This window comes from Pungitius pungitius, chromosome 13 (genome assembly GCF_949316345.1).
Source record: "Pungitius pungitius chromosome 13, fPunPun2.1, whole genome shotgun sequence".
NCBI classification, from domain to species: Eukaryota; Metazoa; Chordata; class Actinopteri; order Perciformes; family Gasterosteidae; genus Pungitius; species Pungitius pungitius.
Window position 1 is genome coordinate 2,759,489 of NC_084912.1, and position 21,593 is coordinate 2,781,081.

The 21,593-nt window shown below is 49.9% G+C and overlaps 1 protein-coding gene across 2 annotated transcripts; it reads left to right on the plus strand.

The window, feature by feature from the left end:
- Window positions 1-1,148: 1,148 nt before the first annotated feature.
- Window positions 1,149-21,345, plus strand: epas1b (endothelial PAS domain protein 1b). Of its 2 annotated transcripts, none has more exons than XM_037464938.2 (16): window positions 1,149-1,535; window positions 10,368-10,558; window positions 12,771-12,919; window positions 13,591-13,678; window positions 13,811-13,929; window positions 14,055-14,257; window positions 15,304-15,410; window positions 16,860-17,007; window positions 17,212-17,414; window positions 17,666-17,883; window positions 18,253-18,363; window positions 18,880-19,349; window positions 19,532-19,628; window positions 19,928-20,021; window positions 20,107-20,244; window positions 21,066-21,345. In XM_037464938.2, exons 1-16 carry the CDS (start codon window positions 1,522-1,524, stop codon window positions 21,218-21,220), a joined length of 2,505 nt encoding a protein of 834 aa, XP_037320835.2. In that variant the 5' UTR covers window positions 1,149-1,521; the 3' UTR covers window positions 21,221-21,345. The 2 variants fall into 2 exon arrangements, with proteins under 2 accessions (XP_037320835.2, XP_062422643.1); XM_062566659.1 differs by having other exon boundaries at window positions 1,519-1,542.
- Window positions 21,346-21,593: the final 248 nt, after the last annotated feature.

A 21,593-nucleotide genomic window follows, 5' to 3' on the forward strand; every position in this document is an offset into this window, starting at 1 on the left:
GACCCCGTGTATAAAGTGCTTATTAGATAGTGTGGTGCCATTGTGTGCTTTAGGTAAAGTAAAAATGTGTTACTTTAGCTTTGTGTACTCTATTTCAAGCAAATCACCCCCTTGGAGTAGAGTGATATAATAACAACAATAATAAAAATCTCTTTATAATGCATTGTAAAAATATAATGTTTTGAATAGTATGAAATTCATAACACACTATGAATTAAAAAGGTTATAAATATAAAGAATCAAGCTACTTGACATTTGAGGGATTCTTAAAAAGATCTGATTCATAATGATTATTATTGTAAAGCATTATTAGTTTTTATGAGTGATAATAACCATGATTAAACAATGCTTATAGGCTTCATAAAACCTGTTTTTATGTTCAACATATTAAAACTTCTATCTTGTTAAATGTAATTATAATTAATATAATGGCGACCGCGGCGCATGAAGTCGAGCCGATGCGCCGCGATCCGCAGGGTTCGAATCCCTCACGAGACACCCGACCCTCGCGAGGCTCCACTCCCACTGCGCGCGATGTCATGTAAGTCGCTTTGGGTCAAATGTAATGCGATTTCTCCTCACGGTACCTGGAAACCACCCGTGGGAATCAGCCCGGCACAAAGGAGGAGTTCTGAGAACGCAAGTTCACGTCATTAAGTTTGTGGAACGCGAAACACCAAAAGAAGTGAACTATGCGGTGAGACCTGCTTCTGCCGGGAAATCTGACGCCGACCTTTAACTTTTTTTCTGTTTGTTTCTACCCAGAGCAAATATTTCAATGCCGCTCTTATGATATTCATGAGTGTGTGATGGAGCAGTGACAGCCCGCACCTGCTCTCAGGTGAACCACGAAACGACCACTAAAGCGGCAAAAGGGAATAAACCTGTTGCACCATCTCGTCCTATCGGCACCTCCGGGGGGGGGGGGGGGGGGCGCGGGTGACTGACAGCTCATCATCCTCATGGCCTCCGTGTTTGTATCATTCGGGCCCGTCGCAGGTACAGTCAGGTGAGAGCGCACAGGAGAGGAGAGGAGAGGAGAGGAGAGGACGGAGGGAGGGGGGGGGCGGGGCTGTTCATGCCGGGCAGGGGGCGTCTCCCGGCGAGCGTTTCCAGCCTATCACGGGGCTCGGCCCCCGGACAGCGGCTTTCACTTGTTCCCCGCTGAGGCTGCAGGTCACACAGCGAGCGCGCGTCCTGCGACTTTTCCCAATCAGCGAAGAAAGAAGAAAAAAAAGAGAAAAGTTTTGCACACGCGGCTCCTGTCACCAACGACAGCTTCCAAAGGGTGGAGTTTGTGGAGGTGGTGGAGGTGGTGGTGGTAGGAGGGAGTCTCTTCGACAGGCTGTGCGATCCTCAGCAGTGTTCTGAGACTGCACAGCCCCCCCCCCCCCCCCCGGTCCTGGTCCTGGTCCTCCTGGTCCCGGTTCCGGAACCCGTGCTCAGCGGCAGCAGCGCGCTCCCTCGCAGGATTTAAAGGACTCCTCTGGAAGTTGGACTTTACCGTCCTGGGATTACTACATGGAGAAGAAGAGGTAACACGTAAGCGAAAACGCGCGTTCATTCGCGGACCTGTTGCTGCGGCGCGTGCACGTGACTCGGAGGGTGCGCGTCGTGAATCGAACTCGCGGCGGAGCGCGCTTTTAATGCAATCAGCAGTGATTGGACTCATTCACCGTCTGCTACGCGTCGTCCGTTTGACAGTTCACGCAACCTCAAAGGCCTGTAGGTCTTTGCTTCTTCCAAAACCACGGTCACGTCCATCCTCCATCACGTCTCTCTTATCACGTCTTCTCCAAGGATGGACACCTGAAGCTCTCGAACGCATTGCGCTTCCTCTGGTGTCTCTCTCCATACCAAGTTGCCCTGTGTGTGTGTGTGTGTGTGTGTGAACTTTCATCTGATTCTATGGTTATTGACACTGTAGTTCACTTGAACCTTCATAAAAGCTGTGGTTTTTTCTCGAGTTTCCGGGGCCCCCGTCACACAGGACGGAGGACGCCAGGCAGCTCGGCGGAGAGCCGCAAAAAGGCCTCGCTGAGATGAAGGAAAAACGGAGCCGGCCGGAGCCAGACTCCTGGACAGCAGACGTCACGCTGCCGGCTCGGGGTCCTTTTCGCATCTCACAGGCTCTGATTATTTAGTGTTGTCTGCTCGGTCAGCTGATGGCAGCAGATCATGTTTTTGGCCTGAAACCAGCTGGTTACGCGTTGACCTACATTGCAGCCTTTGCCAATGTGCACCCTTTTTTACGTGGTTTATGTCGTCGTCAATATCTCAAGGTGAAAGGTTATCCCTCGTCAAACAACTTTGTCTTGTGACTTCCTGCAAGTACCGCCCTGCTTTTCTGTTATCAATCCATCCCGAAGTAGTGATGAGGTCATCTTGCGAAATAACGCTGTCCTGGTCGTAGCTTGTTCACGCTTTGTCTGGATCAAAGAGAGGAATTCCTCACAATCTCACATGTGGAAAATCCTTGATTTAATCAAGTGCGTTTATATCGGATCACACACACAACAAAACAAGACATGGGGAGATTCAACTAGATTATTTAAAAGTGAGAGGAGAGAAGTTTTACAACCTTCCCAACATTAATCTGAGTCAGCAGGTCTGGGTTTGCCTTGCAGTCCCCCCCTTGTGACTCTCCTCTGTCCCCCTCTCGGCGGATCAGGCCCAATGTGTGTGTGTGTGTGTGTGCGTCCTTCACCCGAGGCCTCTCCTCTCATCACACTCCATCGGACACTCCTTCAACGATCAGATGTGGAGACACTGTCCTCCGTGTCCTCGGGGTGAAAAGAGAGGACGAGACGTCCAGAAAGTCAACGGCGGTCTTCCTCTGGCTCGGCGTTCGGCCATTTTATGGAAGGAGATCTGCAAGTGTGTCGCACATGAAAAGCGTCTCTCTCTCTGTGTGTGTGTGTGTGTGTGTGTGTGTGTGTGTGAGAGAGAGAGTTCACTACTTCCTGTCTCCTCTTCGACGTGTCCGTGGCGCTCGGAGAGAAGCCGACCGCGGTGCTTCGCGGCGGGCGGAGTTCCGGGGGCCTCGGTTCGGTTGTATTAACATAGCTCACGGGGGGGGGAGGATGAACTCGACGGAATGTCTTCACGAGGTTGTCCGCTCGCTGTTGAGCCGTTGAAAAGACAACTCTGGTCTTGTTTTCATTGTGTCCGGCGTACTTCCTGCCAGCTCACATTAGTCTCAACAAGAATACCGTTTGTCAGAAAATCTGCCGCCCTGATACACAAGATCATCTGCATTTTGTTTCAAATATGTTATATAAATGTTTTTCTCACGCATTATTATTGTTAGTATGAAAATAAGAACAAGTTGGAGGAGAATAAAGCAGAGCAACTAGAGTAAAGTTGTTGGGTAGGGAACAGGTGGCGAGTCTTGTGACCCATCACTGACTTTAGAACCTGCTCTTATGTAAATGAGGGTATTTTATGTTTAAAAAGCAGATTCAGGAGATAATTATTCATGTAAGATTTAATTTCCAATCGTTAGAGATATTTGCACAAATGATCTTTGTTTCATCAAAGATTTGTTGTGTGTGTGAACACTTTAAATTATGAGTCAGCACATGACGAGTACTATTCTAAACTATTTATTGCAGCAGCTATCGCACTCGACTCGATTTGATCTGAAGCAGCGGAAAGCTACATTAGTGTGTGTGTGTGCGTGTGTGTGTGTGTGTGTGTGTGCGCGGTGATGTACGGGACGAGTCTGAACTGATCCAGATGCGTCTCAAACTGCGGAGAACTTCATCCTTAAACACGTCACTGAAGCTCATTCTCAGGTCACAACTGCTTTTCTGTATTTGACGGATTTTTACCGTCAGATTTAGTTTGTCCAAAAAAAAACGGTATCGTCTGCTTACTGATCGAAGCCTTTTGGGGCTTTTCTATAAGTATTCATGGATTCTTTCTAAAGAGCAAATTGACCCCGATCAACCTCAATTTTAGATCATCAAGTATTTCATGTTCAGTAAGTTATTACATTATTATTATTATTATTATAACAGAAAGGCTTCATTGGGCTTCAAATCAAAAGGACAGAAGAAACGCATGAAACTGAACAGGCCAGTTTTTTCGCCGGTCTGAGTGAGAAGTGGCCCCCTGGTCCGCTGTGAACTTTAACCCCCCCCCCCCCCCCCCCCTCCTCCCGAGGGAAACAGTTCTGGGAAACCTCTGCATCTTTCCACTGTTATTTCTGTCTCACTCGTTCCCACTCCTCCTCCTCCTCCTCCTCCTCCTCCTCCTCCTCCTCCTCCTCCTCCTCCTCCTCCTCCTCCGTCTTTATGCTTTTTTTCATTGTGTCTTTTTGCTCATATCGCACTCGCTCATATTTATCCCCCCCCCCCCCGGTTGCCTCCATGTTTGAGGTCCATGTAACCAGGCCTGTGTGCTCTCCCCCCCCCCCCCCCCCCTCGCCACTCCTACATAACTATGTCTCCTCGCCATTTCCTATTTCCTGTCCAGTAGCTCCCCTTCTTCCTCTTCCTCTTTTAATGTACCAAAAAGGCTCCCTCACCTGGCTGAGCTCCAAGTCCTCCATCCAAGACTGCCCCCCCCCCCCCTCCCGCCCCCCCATTCCAAGGGTGTTGTGAGCTGGAATGCGAGAAGCTTCTGTGAGAGCGCTGACGAAGTGAAGGAACCGCACGGCCCCCCCTCCCCCCCCCCGAGTCACACAAGCAGGGACGAAGCCTTTAAACGGTTTCTTTATCTTCTTCTGGTTGTGACATCATCCCGCTGGAGAACCAGCATCATCCATCATCTATATAAATACTATGAAACATTTCTGATACGCACGACTTGTTGTCCCATGAAGATGAACATTTTGGTAATTGCTTTGTTATTAGTGATCCGATGGGAATGTTCTTTGGGGTCATAGTGCAGATGCCCCCTCTACCCTGAAGCTGGATGCTTAATGCCAAGGTACAACATTACTTATGTTCTAGATTCATCACGTCTGCCAGTTTAAATCTCAGCCGCTCGTTTGATATTCCAACAGAGGGTCCCACTCTAGTCAGCTGACCTCCCTCGCACCACCTGGTGCCCCCCCCCCACCCCCCCAGCTCTTTCAATCAGCCAGTCTATCCCGACCATCAGCGTGGCGTGGGTGGGTTTGTTTGTTTGTGCCAGAATATGTGTGTGTGTGTGTGTGTGTGCCTCTCTTTCATGGACTATCAGATATATCAGTAATCTCCGGCATCGTTCCTCCCGTTTGAGCCCAAGTCGGGGCCCCTGTCTGGGATAACTGTTTGTTCGCAAAGTGTGCGTGCATGTGCTTGCGTGCAGGTGCGCGTGCATGTGTGTGTGCATGTGTATGTGTGTGTGTGTGTGTGTGTGTGTGTGTGGCGGTGTTTCTAGAACTCTGTGTTCCTCAGGATCACAGATTAGCTGTACTGTATTGTTGCTCAGTGTTTGTGTTCGGCCAGGCGCCACAGCTACAGGAAGACCCACTGTAAGCATGGGAGGCGTGTGTGTGTGTGTGTGTGTGTGTGTGTGCGTGCGCGTGCACATGTGTGCGTGCATGCTTTGGGTTCACCTACCCGCCGTGGATCCGTCAGAAACAGGTCCAGTAAGAAGTGATTCGCCCGTTGCCATGGTTTCTGAAAATGACCCTAATGGGATAGTTTGGGCTTCTTTTAAACGCCGGGTTCTTTCTATTCTTTCTCTAAAGTTGTCTATGTTTTAGTTTGTCCTCTCTAAGCCTCGGTCGGACATTTTTTCTCAGTTCTTTTTTAAGCACAGGGAACTTTTAAATCAATAATTAACTAACAATTAGATTACAGAAACCTAGCTGTTGTTTTAAGATCTCCTTTTATTCCACTTGTAGTTGCATGAAGACTTAACATTGCAAAGATAACACACGGTTCCTTTCATTTGACGAGGTCGACATTTTATTGGGTGGTGCAGCACCTTTTTTTCTCCGTTCTGCTCAGTTTGTGAACAAAATAAACCCTCACACGTTTCAACACGGTATTTTTGGGGGGGGAGATGTTTTCCAATTAAAAATATGACTTTCAAGTTCTGCACTCCGGAGCGATAGTGATCTTCACAAAAAGGGCTTTTTTTTGTGAAGAAGGCCAGTGGAGGCGCGGTCAGACGTTCACGCTCCAATCGAGGCCAATGAAATCAGTAAATCTGTTCCTCGGCGGAATGGAAACCCCCCCCCCCCCCTTCCCTCCCCCCCCGCCCCTGAGCGATGAGGACACTTCTAGAACAAACCGAGAGCTGCTGTGGATTTACCGTACCCACACACACACACAAACACACTCTGGTCACAGGTTGTGTTTTCTATAAGCACCTCTGGGTTTGTTGTCACAACAATCAAATGGTCGATGAGGGGGGGGGGGGGGCTGTATTTCTATGCATGTGTGTCGATGCACGTTGCATGTGTTGCACTCTGAACCTGGGGGGGGGGTGAGTCTGATCGGCCTCAAGGACTCGGGCCCCTACGAGAACACCTGCCCAATGTGAGACTGGATCCGAGTGGCCGCGTCCTTTGTGTGTTTCCAACATCTGGACCGAAGCCCCCCGAGCCGCCTACGAGTTAATCAAAGAGAGAAGAGAGAAGGAGAAGTGATGGAAAAGGCCTGCGGGGTGTGCGAGAAATGAAAAATTAATGAACGCTGAGGGCGATGGGGGGGGTGGGGGGGGGGCGGGGGCGGGGGGGGTGTCACTGCTTTCACCAAAGTGAAAGTGAGCTTCAGGAAGAGGAAAAACACGGATGGTGATGATGGAGGGCCTTTTAATACCAAGTTGTGAACACCAGTCGTTAACTGGATGGCGGTTGGCGGGGTGAATCGAAAGGATGTTTCCACCTGTTTGGTTGATGAGGGCCCCCCCCCCCCCCCACCCCCCCCGAGACTTAGATGGAGGTCCGCTCCGCCCTCAGCGGCTTAGAGGGACGCCGTTACTTCTGGCACGGAGGTGAGGGAATGCCAGCTATGTGTTTTCCACCTCACTCTTCCTGTTAACAATTCATTTATCTGGTGCTCACGTCACTCGGCCCATTAAAAGAATGCTGAAAGGCTTCTAATCCCAAACTTAGCACCTCTGGAGGCCCCCGAGGGGCCCGAGGCCCTCGCCGACAAATAACAATATGAACAAGACAACATGAGAAGGTTGGAGCCTCTCAGATAAAAGCACAGTGACAGTGCAGCTGAGTCTGAGTGTGCGCTCGGTTTTCGACAGAGGCAACAAGCCCGAACGAGGCCCGCACGGTCCGATCCGTCCCGCAGATGCGCCTGTGATGCCGCGGGGAGATTTAAAATAGTCCGGCGACCCGCATCGCCCCCCCGGGCGGTGGGGGGGGAGTCTAAAAGCGCGCGTGTGATCACATCGGAGCTTTTTATTCCACTCCGGGACGCCCCTTCTTGATTAGTTCCGACAAACGGATCCTGTTCTGAGCAGCGCCGCTGCTTCGTCACGTCGACCGTTTGTCTCCGTGAGTGTTTTTCGGCGTGTGTGTGTGTGTGTGTGTGTGTGTTTGAGAGAGCTTTTCGAAAGACTGTAATCTCTTTTTATTACATTATTATTATTAAATTATGATTTTTTTATTATTATTAATTAATTCTCAATTAAACATTATTCTCACAATATATTTCATTAATTTAATATAATTTTCTTATTTATTATTATTTCGTTCTATACTAATACTCGTGTTGTAACTGGAATAAATGATAAATAAACGTAACGCGGCTGTACAATAATAGCTCGAGTCTCATCTCAGTAGGTTCTGAGCTCACAGCAGTAAGCTGATCACAGGGGCTTGTGCCAGTGAAAACAACCAGAACTCCCACCTGACGCGCTCCGCCAGCCGAAGGAGCAAAAGGTCGAAACAACGCCCCTAAAAAGTTCACTCAATCGGGCCCACGAAGCGCCTCAAGTGATTTTGGGGATCTGACTCTCTTATTGGGACGAGAGGAGGGACTCTGATCGTTACCTCGTTCCACACATCACATGAAGCCGTTTGTGGGTTCTTCGGTACCAAAGATACATGCTGGTTCCTGGTTGTGATCAACCATCATTTATTCAATAACAATATCCGTATTCAAGACTTCTGCCTTTGACTTATTTTTACTGTAGAAGCATCATTTTAGCATAAAACTAATCATAAATCTGAGGACTAGTGAAATACTCCCGAGACCTGAGGATCAATCTGATATTAGTGTTTCGCTGTGTGGTGACTGGGATCAATATTTAATGTGGGATTCAACACTGTTTCAAACATCGCTTTATTAACGTTCTAAATCAGAACAGAGACAAAAAAAGTCATAAATTGAGGCGTAACTCTTTTTTTTACGAGCCGGTCCTCCCTCGGCCTCCAACGAGCCGCAGTCGCCTCCTTTGAGAAGCTTTCGCGCCTCCTTTGGAGGACGCAGATCTGAACTTCAATGCTGTTGATGGTTTCAAAAACGCTGCTTTCATAATAATATCAGTGAGGAAAGGAAGGAAGAGGACAGGAAGGAAGGAAAGCAAAGGAGTGAGGGTGGAATGTGAAGTCCGGCTGCAGCACTGTACGTACAGTATGCACTTAGTTACCTCTGAACTGTGTGTGTGTGTGTGTGTGTGTGAGGGATCAGTGGGTGCATGAGAATCAGACGTCTCTGATGATGCGCCGTGACTCCCATTGTCTCAGATCCTGAAAGACTGCAGCAACAATGGAGCCAGACAATCAAAGAACTGTACTACACACACACACACACACACACACACACACACACACAGACACACACACGCGCTCTCAGGAGCCCGGTGGTTAGCTGTTCCAGTTGAATGGACTCAGCCTGCTGGCTCATCAGTAATGAGGGGTTTGGGCGACGGTCACTCGGGGTTAATGAGTTCAAAGCCCTGCATGAGATCACATAATGGTGCTTCTGTGCTCGCCGTAGTCCGCGTGTTCCCATGTGACGTCGCGGCCGCGGCTCTCGCTTCGTACGTTAGCGTCAGCAGGAACGCCGCCTCAGTGATAGAACCCTTGAATGTTGACAAACGCTTGCACTGTCTGTGCCGCAGGTTTGACGCCGACTCGACCTTCTGCGCGAAAACCAACCGCGTGGTTTCCCCCCCCCGCACGGGGAGGCCATCTGAAGTTCAGCCACACCTGGCCTGTTGTCGTCTTTTATCGGTTTATCTGCGGCGTTCGGCCTGCAGACGGATCAGAAGCTCTTTGTTCCACCTGAATCTGATACGGACCTCATCGAAAACACAACCTGCTCCCTTTCGGGCTCTTTGAAACGCGGCGTTCATTAAAACGTGGACTTCTCCTCGCGAATAATAAAGGAGCCAGCGGCTCAAATGTGGGACTGATAACATATCTGCTGTTCTGCATGATGTGGAAACCCCATCCATCAAAGTGCTCAACGCTTAGATCACAGACCTTTTGGAGGCTATTTCTGACATGGACCGAGCTACTACACGCTACTACACGCTACTACGCTTTGTTTGTATCGGCCATGGTCCACCGTCACGTACCTGCATACGTGCCTCATGACATAATGGTGCCACAAAGCGTTGGCTCTGCAGGCAGCTCCGACCTGCTCTCCTGGACTGGACCTGTGGACTCGTTTCGGAGCCTGCGGGTCAGAAACGGAGGTCTTTCTGCAGGTCTGCTGCAGATCGATGGGATTTTCGTTTCATGCTGTGACGTCACTGTTCCGTCCAAAAGAGCAACAACCGAGTTAAATGTGAGGAAATGAAAATAATGACGACGTAAGCGGCGGTCCCGCTTTAAGGTCGCCCTTTTTAAAAACAAAAATGGTCATCTATTTTTTCTTTTTTGGCCGCGCTCCACACACGTAGCATCCTCTCCTGTTTACATGGATCAAATGAAACGTTGCTCAATCCAAATCAAAAGGAACACATCGGGTAAATAAACACACAGAACGGCAGGCGGCAGTGCCAGAATTCACCTGAGTCCAGATTGGATCTTTAAATATTGACATTTTTGCGTTTTTTTCTGCACAGGAAAGCGATGGTCCTCATTATTATTATTATTATCAAGTTTATTTAGATAGGGACGGATACAAATAACATAGATAAAACCTTACCAGTCATCTGATGTGAGTATCATAGTGTTTTTAGCTAAAGCTAATTTACGACACTTGTCCCCTTTTGATAAAAACAATTAAAAGTACAGTTTTAAAATTAACATTTAAAAAAAAGAGATACAATGGGATTAATGACTTAATAGATACATATGTAGACACATATGTAGCCCTTCACAGTAGCATCCTGTAGCATCCTGGCGTTTTTGACTGATTTCAAACTGAAGAAAACGTCTGAACCCAAAAAAAGAACCCAGTTCACATTTGATATTGTACACAACCCCACATCTACATCTGATCCTCTTACCGCAGGAGCAGCTCGGAGCGCCGTAAGGAGAAGTCCCGCGACGCGGCGCGCTCCAGGCGCAGCAAAGAGACCGAGGTCTTCTACGAGCTCGCCCACCAGCTGCCTCTCCCCGCCAGCGTCAGCGCCCACCTGGACAAGGCCTCCATCATGAGGCTGGCCATCAGCTTCCTGCGCACACGCAAGGTGGTCGCCACAGGTATGACCACACACACACACACACACACACACACACAACAGCACATACAAACTCCTGCCGCGGCTATTCAAATGTGTTACATAAAGGAAACATGCATTGTGTGTGTGTGACTAATCGTCCAGTTATGTAGGAAGGTGGATGTCGGAGCATTTTTTCTTTTTTTTTTGCTCCTGTATAATTTAAAATTAGAAGCTGAGGAAGCTCGATAAAGAAACAGACCTATTGTTCTGGAATTCCTCCACCGCGTCGTCGCTTTCTCAAAGATGAGATCAGAGAACGGCCGAAATGGAAACGGTTCACAAAGAGGGAAACTGCACTTTAAAAATCCAACCAGTTCGACCTGCGTTCAGCAGCTTTCTGCATTCGATGCTGAGAATAATAACAATAAGCAAGTGGCTCGGACCTGATACGATGCAGACTCTTCTGCGGAGCTTCACACATGCGGTTTTGTTGGTTTGTTTGGTTTGGTCGAACCTCCTCTGATGATGGTGAGATGGGATTTTAAAAGGAGCTTGAGTGTGATTCAGGGACCGTAAACAATCAAACCGGCCTCAGTAATAACAAGCTGCCAGGAACAGGAAAGTCATTTGATTGATACGGCCGCATCTGTAAATCTTCACTTTGTTTTACTATTATTATCATCTTATGTAACTTGTGATGGCCTAAGCGTTCCCTTCCTTGAACAACGGGGACCACGGCTTCCTGTTTCTTTTGTTTTTGCGGTGCCATCAGTCAGAAAATGAATCGATCAATGAATCTTTATAATTTAAGTACCTTTCATACATAAAATATATCAAAGGTTTTCAAAATAAAATAGGTTGGAGCAAGACATTAAAAGTTCAGATTGACTGAAGTAACAGTAACTGTAATAAAAAATACTTTAAACAAACAATCTCTGTATTTATATACACTGTATGTGTGTATTTGTGTTGTGTATTCTTAGTGCTGACATTATCAACATCAAATGTGTCGCGTTAAAGGATCTTTCCCCCCCAAATGACATGAAAAATAATTGCCTAGAATTTCCCACCGAGCACCTTGAACCGTGACGGGATGAAAGAAAACGACGCTTCGAGACGCTAAAAGCATTTAATCATAAGATATTTCCAGGTTTTGTGTGGACCCTTTGAACCCTCAGTTCATAATGAGAGTAGTGCGAGCGGTGGGGCCCGAGGAGGAGGAGGAGGAAGATGCAGCAGCTGATAGTGCTATCAGGCCGGTCTGATTGCTCGGCGATGGGGGGGCAGATTGCAGAGGAAACACGGAGCTCTGCCCACCGCTCAGCCGATGCTGGCATCGGCCCCGCTAGCCATAACACCCGGCCGGCCGCGGCGCCAGAGCGCGCTCAAGCACACGCACACGCGTGAGCCGCTGTAGGAAACACCTCGCTGAAGTGACTCGCGGCGAGGGGGGCGGCGGCTGTGACGCCCGATTCGGGCAGGCCGTGACATTTTGGGAGGTTGGCGATGAGCGTTTTGTGTTTCAAACCCGTCGTCGAGAATCTGGCGGGGGAAGCGCACGCCGCTATCTGCAGTGTCACAAGACCCGGGCCGGAGGAAGCGATTATCCGAACAGCAGCTATCCCTTTTTAGTTCTTCACTGCAGCCTTTTATTTTGAAACAAGTGCGCTTATGCAGCAGAGAGAAGAAAAAGCTCAACTCAGTGCAAATGGCCGGTAATCACCGCTAAGTATTTAGGCCAAAGGTGCCGTGTCTTTGGACCGGGACCCCGTGATTTACCCCCCCCCCCCCTTCCCCCTGGGGGGGGCCCGCGATGAAGCCCCGCGGGTCAACGCTGTCCGCGGACCCGGCTGCACACTGGAGGCCTCGGGCCTCTGCAGAACGGGCCTCTCTTATCTCAGGGAAGCACACTGGAGCAACTGCAGGCACCTCCGCCCCCAATTGGCTACTGGGCTTTGTCTCACACACACACACACACACACACACAGAGCGCTTGTTATCGATTGGCTCCGCGTGGACGCACTGTGGTCTCTGCGTCCAGATGTTTGGACACACGCGTACTTTGTGTGCAAAGTGGGGAAAGTGCTGGTGTGGTTCTGGGGAGTAATGAGACGCAGGAAGAAGCTGCGCTGGTTTGTTTTGGCACTGAGACAAAGCTTCAAGGAGAAAAACAAGCCTGATGCGTGCACAGACACACACACACACACACACACACACTTTATAAAACCAGCTTGTTCTGTCTCTCCCTCCAGGCGGCAGGAGCGGCGGCAGCGACGAAGACGACCAACAGATGGACAGTCTGTACCTGAAGTCTCTGGAGGGGTTCATCACCATGGTAACGTCGGACGGCGACATGATATTCCTGTCCGAGAACATCAGCAAGTTCATGGGACTCACGCAGGTACGGGGCCGCACACTGTGAGCAACACAACAGGTGGACATCAATAGAGACGACATGAAGTACTTTTATTTATTATAGTACTTTTGATTTGGGGTAAATACTATAAGAATGTATATTTCATGGTAAAAAGCTTTTATTCCCTGGTACCAGCTGTCTTTTATTATTAACCACAGCTCATCGTGGTCCTATTACAAAATAAAAATGATCATTACGTGAAAGAAAATTCAGAATTGTACTTCAAACATCTCTCCTTTTTACTTTTAACGTGAAGGAGATGAAATGTGTGTGTGCCGTTATCTGAATAGATTGCGCATGGATGTGACCTGTTGACACTGTTGAGCAGTGTGTGTGTGCGTGCGTGCGTGTGTGTGCGTGTGTGTGTGTGTGCCCCCGGGTTTGTGATCTCTGGCAGGAGTTTAAAAAGTAAATCACAGAGGAGGTGACGTCTGCTGTGAGACACGGAAGCAAAGGATGTTCTGTGATGAGTTTCTGCTCTGAAGAAAGTCCGAGCTGCCGAGTGACGCAGTTTCTTTTGTTTTGATCGAGTCCGGCGCCATTACTCAAACTCCCGACCCGGTTCTTCTTTTGTTCCAAACAAACCCTGATGAAAAGCTCCGAAAAGACAAATTAGAAAAAGAACAAGTGCACAAATGTTTGTCTCCCTTCTGCAGGTGGATCTCACTGGTCACAGCATCTTTGACTTCACCCACCCATGTGACCACGAGGAGATCCGAGAAAATCTCAGCCTGAAGACATCCGGTGAGCACACACACACACTCTCACTGAAAAATACCCCATTCCCTCGACCACACACAACCAAACGAAGGTAAAGACACCAGAGACACGGCACCACTTTGACCTCTGACCTCGTGATGTAACCGTGCGTTGCAGGCAGCGGCTCGGCCAAAAAAGCCAAAGACCTGAGCACCGAGCGCGATTTCTTCATGAGGATGAAATGCACGGTGACCAACAGAGGACGCACCGTCAACCTCAAGTCAGCCAGCTGGAAGGTGAGAGGGAAACAAACGCACCCCATGCAGATAGCGACGAGCTCGGTAAAGAGTGTGGTACACGTGGCTGAAGGGGGGGGGGGTGTGAGCTTCATTCGTGTCCCCTCCCTGCTGCTTCCCTCCAGGTGCTGCACTGCACCGGGCACCTGAAGATGTACGCCAGCGGCCCCCCGCGCGTGCTGTGCGGCCTCGCGGAGCCCCCGCTCACCTGCGCCGTCCTGATGTGCGAACCCGTCGCCCACCCGTCCAACATCGACACGCCGCTGGACAGCAAGACGTTCCTGAGCAGACACGGCATGGACATGAAGTTCACCTACTGCGACGAGAGGTGACGACACGAAACAACGAGAGTCACAGCACTCCCCAATGTCCAAAAAGACGAGCCAGTTGTGTAGAAGGACACCTTTGCGTTGCAGTTAAAACGCGCAGTGCAGGCGCTGTGCACGCCAGGCGTGTGTGTGTGTGTGTGTGTGGTATTTGCACGAGAGTGACCATTGCAACAGATATTTCATTTTAAAGATTTGTCCTTCAGGGCCACCATGTACCCAAAAAGCCGGTTTATTTGAAGATTTCACCCCCCCCCCCCCCTGGCACGAGAACATGAATACAACCAAACACACACACACACACAAACACGTGCTTAGATTCAAACTTGCACAAGCACACAGACCTGTAATCTTATCAAGTGGCCCATGCAGGACAAAGGTTTCTCTCGGGGGGGGGGTGGGGGGGGGTGGGGGGGGCGTGTGTGCGTTGGCCGGTTGCGTGCTCTCACGTCTGTGTGACACAGCTCGACAAACAAGGACCCATTTTTCTTGTTTCGCTTTCTTGGTGCGATTTGATAACCGCCCAAACCGTCTCCCCAATTACGCAAATGAGTTTCGAGGTGGGGGGGTCGTCCTCCTGGCCCGGGAGGACTCATTAGAGACGGGACAGAGAGTGGCGTCGGCTCACGCCTGGCTTTGGTGGGTAGAGAAAGGAGAAGAGAGGGCGAGGGAAGGAGACTTCTCACTCAGGGAGGGAGACTAATGGAGGAAACATATCAAATGTAATATTAAATCGAGTAATTCAATATTCAAATTGCAAATGAAATGGATAAATGATGCCCAGATGTTTGTTCTGCCTGAATGTTGTAGCTGCTCGGATGATTCTAATCAGTGTTATTACCATTATTTGCTATTCCTGCACTCACAAGCATCCCACTGACTCCACGTTGTGTTTTTGCCTCTTTGGGCCGAGCAGAACGAGCGAGGCGGCGCTCCTCGTCCCGTTTGATCCTCTCTGGTCTTTGGGCCTCGTGTTTGGGGGGGGGGGGGGGGGTCATTTCCTGTTGGTGGTTTGGATCACGTTCTCACAGCTGTGTGTGTGTTACAGCGTGACACAGCTGATGGGCTACGCTCCCGAGGACCTGCTGGGCCGCTCGGTCTACGACTTTTACCACGCGCTGGACTCTGACGGCGTCACCAAGAGCCACCACAACCGTGAGCGCACGCACACACACACACACACACACACACACACACACACACAGGCGTACAGGGGATGGGATTTAGGGGATTTCTTGTGTAATCTGAACCCTATTAAACCACTGACCAGTGCAGCTGGTCTTTAGAGGAATAAAGCCTGAACGCATTGTGAGTAGTTATGATATTGATGTCGACTCAGCAAAATCATGCTACGTGGCTACGTTAGCTTTCATATTAACATTCGCACTCTCGCTCTCATGAAAGAAACATCAGTCGTAAGAAAATGTGAATACCAGGCTGTGTTTCCTGATTTCCTTTTAGTTGGTGTGGTAAAAACGTGTGTGTCTGTTGTGTGTGTGGAGCAGGGACTCGGTATTAAGATGTCTTCTCTTTATTAGATTAAGCACAACCATTGATGGTTTAATGAGGTTTGCACACACTGGCCAAAGGGACCAGGTGGCCTTTATTACATTCTAATGGCTGTGTGTGTGTGTGTGTGTGTGTGTTAGCCAGCCTCTGAAGTGTCATGGCTTTTGTCATCACTGACAGCTATCATGTGAAGCTCTTAGTTGCTGGCAGTAGGCTAAAAACATGAACCTTTCAACCTTTAATTGATATATTGCTCTGCTGACAATAAAGAGTTCTTTACTTCAAATGTTTCATAAAACCAGGATTAACTTTCTCATCCTCATATTGCAGGTGAAGTCTGTTTCTTAATATTAAAAAAGACAAGTTCTCAGGAGTCGAGACACTCTGCAGATTATGTCGCTTCTTTTCCTCGTCGTCCGTGTCTAAAGTTCCTAGTTGGCTGTAATCTGCCGAGATAAAGGGCCCTCTATCTTTTTCTCTGTGACACACACACACACACACACACACACACACACAGACGACCTGCTCTCACGGCCAGCGTGACCAGCCTTTTGATCAGCACATGCTAACTAACAGTGTTCTCTATTCCATTTAATACTGTCCTTCCTCACACACACACACACACACACACACACACACACACACACACAGTCGCTGGCCTTATGTACACTCCCTGACCACAGCTCTACTCCTTTCCCACGCCAGTGTTGAACTTTGGACTGCAGCCGTCTCTGTCTCAGCTCAAAGTCACTTGCTGCTGCTGCCTCATGGGGTCCGTTCCTCGGCCTCGGGAAAAATGAAAGAAATGATAACAGAAATCTAAATCTTATTTATTTACTACGCTAATTTCCTTTCCGAACATATTTACACTGTTGTAAGCACAATGGCAATAAGTGTTGCATTAACTTCTATGAACAAACTCATGGGCATCAGGGTTTCAAATGTACTTATTCACGACATTACATAAGACCAAACTATGGTTTCTTTCCTATCATAATGGACACGGCTCCCATAAGTCACTTGTGGATCATACGGGTGTTAATACACAACTATTTGACGTCATTGATGACGTTCTCTCTCCCTCTCTCCCTGCAGTGTGTTCCAAGGGCCAGGCGGTGAGCGGTCAGTATCGCATGCTGGCTAAGAACGGAGGCTACGTGTGGGTAGAAACCCAGGGGACCGTCATCTACAACAGCCGCAACTCCCAGCCGCAGTGCATCGTGTGCATCAACTATGTCCTCAGGTGAGCACCTGCAGTGTGGGGACAACACAAATAGATTCTGTAAATCAAAAATTGCCATACGTTATGCAGAAAGAGGACATGGTATCGATGGACTACGGAGCCTCACGCGCCACAGTGCATAATAATAATAATAATAAAATAAGACAAAATAAAAGCACCTTGCTGTGAGGCCTCTCAATGATTTTGTTCTCTCCAAACGCGCAGTGACATCGAGGAGAAGTCGATGGTTTTGTCCCTGAAGCAGACGGAGTCCATGTTCAAGCCGCAGGGCATGAGCGGCTTCTTCACCGCGGGGGGCGGCGCCGGAGAGCCGGGCGAAGCGCTCTTCACCAAACTCAAAGAGGAGCCCGAGGAGCTCACCCAGCTGGCCCCGACTCCCGGAGACACCATCATCGCCCTGGACTTCGGTGCGTATTCGCGTGTGTGTCGCCTGTTGCGCTCGTTATGCCAGCGGTGAGGGGCCCCTCGTCAGTTCACCCCATGTTTATGTTTAACATTAACAGGATTAACGTTGATTCCATGGTTGCAGTTTAATATGTTACTCACATTTCATTTGATATGAACAGTTTTCACCCTCCTTTCGTGTTACAAAAGCTCCCAGGCAAACGTTTCGTCGTGGTTTTGTTGAACTTTTTTCTTTATTTTTCCTCCCCGGCAGATCGCCTTCCGTTTGACGAGCCGCCGCCGCCCGTCGGCTACGCCCAGGCGCCTCCCGCTGCCGCGCCCCTCCCAGGCGCCGCCCCCTGGGTCGGCGAGCTCAGCAGGCCCGGCCCCCCGGCTCTGGTCCCGAGGGACGCCGGCGCGTCCGGCGCGTTCACCGTGGCCCAGAACCCTCCGCCGGGCAGCGCCACACCGAGCCTCAGCAGCTGCTCCACGGTGAGCACCGGGGGGGGGGCTGGGTCATTATTTGGGTGGTGTTTGTCTCCCAGTCTGTTCTTTCTGTGTTCAGTGAGGCCTGCGGGGTGGAAGGTGCCCAACTGTGGGCAATGTGTGTGAGAAAAGCCGGGGGTGGAGGTTTGGAAGGAGCAGGGCTGAATGGTGCCTTTGTGGAAGCTCATCTCTTGCCCCTTTGTGTCCGACTCTCCCCTTTTCTTTATTAAACGGCTCTTTGGCTTTTACGCGTCGTCCCTTTCTTTCTGCTGTGCGTGTCCGTCTTGTTGCCCCCCCCCCCCCCCCCCCCCCCGCGCCCCGCTCCATCTGTGACGTCACCGCTCATTGTCCTCCTCCTCTCGCTCACCCCCACAGCCCAGCAGCCCAGGTGATTACTACAGCCCAGTGGAGAGTGACCTGAAAGTGGAGCTGACGGAGAAGCTGTTTTCTCTGGACACGGACGAAAGCACTGCAGCAAACACCGAGGTGTGCGTCCCAGCAAAAATGCTCAGGAATCAGGAATCATATGTAAAGACATACATGGAAATTGTCTTGCCGGTTGGTGCATGACAGAAGACGGTAGAATAATGACAACATAGTGCAGCAATAAGATAAAAAATAAAATGAAAGTATAATAAAATATAAGCTATGGGTTAGTACGCTAAAGCTAAAGCTATGGGTTAGTAAGTAAGAAGAGATAAAGATAAAATTACAAATAAAGATAAAGTGCACCAGCTAAACAAAGTGTTCCCTTCTTTGTTATTAGTGCTCTCTTTTGCTTTATGAGGCTTTTATTGTCTCGCTTCCTTTTGCATTTATTTAAAGGTGTGCAGGGTTTGTACCTTCCGGGTGATGAAGGACACGCTCTTCCTCACAAGCAGCAGATAATTACAATTGCTCATAATTCATTTCAAGTTGAGCAGTGACCGACTGCACATTGAGAGAAGAGAGGACATGGAGCAGCCATGGACCTCAACGCGCTGTCTGACTTCCCTCTCTTAGGGCGACCTGAGTGACTTGGACCTGGAGACCCTGGCTCCGTACATCCCGATGGACGGCGAGGACTTCCAGCTGCACCCCATCGTCCCGGAGGCCGAGGCGCTGGAGGGGGGTCCAGCAGCGCAGCAGCCCCCCCTGGGCAGCTTCAGCAACATCGTCAGCCTCTTCCAGCCCCTGGCCTCCCCCCCGCGGCCCCAGGGCCACTACCGGGAGCAGCCCGCCGCGCCGTGGGCCGCGGGGGAGGAGGGACGCGCCGGCCAGGGCGCCGTGGACTCCGGGTCTTGCCTATTGGGCCACGCGCAGAGTGCCCCCTTCCAGGCCATGGGCGGCAGGCAGAACCTGCGGTGGCCCCTGGACCCTCTGATCACGTACCAGCAGCGACAGGCCGGCAAGGCGTACCTGATGCCGGCTCTGAGCGGGGAGGAGCGCCCGTCCTGCCAGCAGAACACGCCGCACCTCATGCAGAAACACAGGTGGGGAAAATACATCACTCTCACTTTGAGCCTACCCTAACCTAGGATTCCCTTATAATGAATTGATCAACATGCAAAGAGCGGATAAAATGACACAATAAGTCATTGTCAATGTGAGGTTTATTTTGGCATTTTTGAAGAACAAAGCAATCTAAGACTAAGACTTTTTTATCTGTGTGCAGGTCCATTGACAACTTTGTGCGAGCCTACAGAGACATGAGTCCAGCCGACGTGGCCGTGGCCCACAGTATCAAGCGCTCCTTCACTCAGATGGCTGTGGTGAGTTTCCCTGATAAAGTAGCACCAAAATAAGAGCACCAACCTGAAACCTCACATTTAGTACTTTAGCCTGTAAAGTTATAAGCAGCTAATGTGCTACGTTGATTTGACAAGGAGAAGGAGAAAAAAGTGAGTAACGTCTACAGGAAACAGGATATAAACAGGATATAATCCTGTATAATGTTTTTAAAAAGCTTTAAATGATTAAATAATAAATACTGTATTTATTAAAACCAAGGTGATGACATTAGAATCGTTGGTGTAAATCACCCTTTTTCTCGCTCGTGATGGCGTCTCAGGGAGACGGGACGCCCTCAGAAAACATCTGGAAGAAGATGAGGCGGGACAGCAGCGCGGCCATGGACCGCTCCCTCAGCGCCGGCTCCCTGGCAGGTACCAGCTCACGGCCCGCAAACACCCTAACCCACCCCTCCCCCACCCCCGTGCGACTACTGCACCTGTGTTTGTCCGTCCTCAGCGCCGGAGATGGGCGGGATGATGGCGGCGCAGCAGCAGAGGAAGTGCCAGTATCCGGGAAGCGGGACCAATGAGAAGCTCTTCCTCCGAAAGAGCTGCAACTACACGTACAACACGCAGCCCTCCAACAAGGCCGAGGGTGAGCTGACCAGAGACTGACACCATGTGGCATTTGATTTAAACTTATTACACAACAAAAAAACGCGATTCTAAAGAGAAGCCCGAGATCTCCGTAGTGGTTACCTGGTAGGAGGCAGTGTTAAAAAAATGAGGGAAATGAACCGAGGGCTCAGTGAGGACACGCTGTAGCGCAGGTCCCACTCACGCTGAAGCTGGACCACAGGGACACGAGAAGGGGAGAAGACTCACAAACACCTTCTGGGAGCCCGGGGAGAGGACTTGAACACATAAATGAAGAGACAAGAAGCCGAGGTCCTTTAACACCATCAGACTTAAATAATATCCATACACCTGCGGCCAATTGCGTCATAATTAATGTCTGATGCTATAAAACTCTTAGACCAGGCTCTAATTAGGCTCTTAGAAGGGCCAAGGAACAACCTAAAATATATTCAACAAGCTCATTGGCAACGAGGATGCAAAGCTGTGCAACCAAAGGAATCAAACCTGATCAAAAAGGCTTTATTAGCACAGCGTTATGTTTCATGTGTAGCGCTCTGCAGGCTCTCGGATGGACAGAAGGCCTTGGGTCGGGTCAAAGGAGCTCCCGCTCCCATGTGGTTATCCTCTAAATGAAAGACATAGAAACGGCAAAGGAGAGGCTCAAAATGAGTAATTACAGGATCACGGGGACATTACAAAAAGTACAAAATAAATGAGTTTTTTAGATTTAAACTCTCATTCCTGACTCGTGTGCTTTTCTCTGTGTGTGTGTGTGTGAGCATCTTTTGGAGAAAGGACAAATTGAGACGCCCCCTCTCCATGTCTGCTGTCTTCTAGGTATCGCCAGCCGCCTGCTGGGCCCTTCGTTCGAGTCCTCCTGTCTGCCCGAGTTGACCCGCTACGACTGCGAGGTCAACGTCCCCCTCCAGGGCACCCTGTACCTCCTGCAGGGCCGCGACCTGCTGAGAGCCCTGGACCAGGCCACCACCTAGAGCCCTGCAGGGGGTTCTCCAAGCCTGCCTTAGACCTGGACTTAATCCAAACCCTAAGCCTCAGTGTGCAGCCAGAGAATTAAGCCTTTCTTGACCTTCATACCTCCGGGGGGGGGGGTATGAAGCTAAGCTAAGCTAAGCTACCTAACGGGCACACGGTGTTTGCGTGACCGCGCCTTCTTTAGCTTCTACGCCGCAGCCCGCGCTGCTGGTCCACCCCCCTCACCACACCCCCCCCCCCCCCTTTGGTAGGTCCCGCACGCAGACCGGCTAGACGAGCTGAGGTCTCGACTCAAATCAGATACGGGTCGAACAACCGGTGTGCTTAAAAAAAGCTGACGTAGACGACCTACACATTTAGGCATTAACAAGG

Coding starts and splice junctions, on each gene's coding strand:
- epas1b (XM_037464938.2), top strand. Junction 17,008..17,211: donor TGCATCAACTATGTCCTCAG/GTGAGCACCTGC, acceptor CCAAACGCGCAG/TGACATCGAGGAGAAGTCGA. Junction 19,629..19,927: donor CCTTCACTCAGATGGCTGTG/GTGAGTTTCCCT, acceptor ATGGCGTCTCAG/GGAGACGGGACGCCCTCAGA.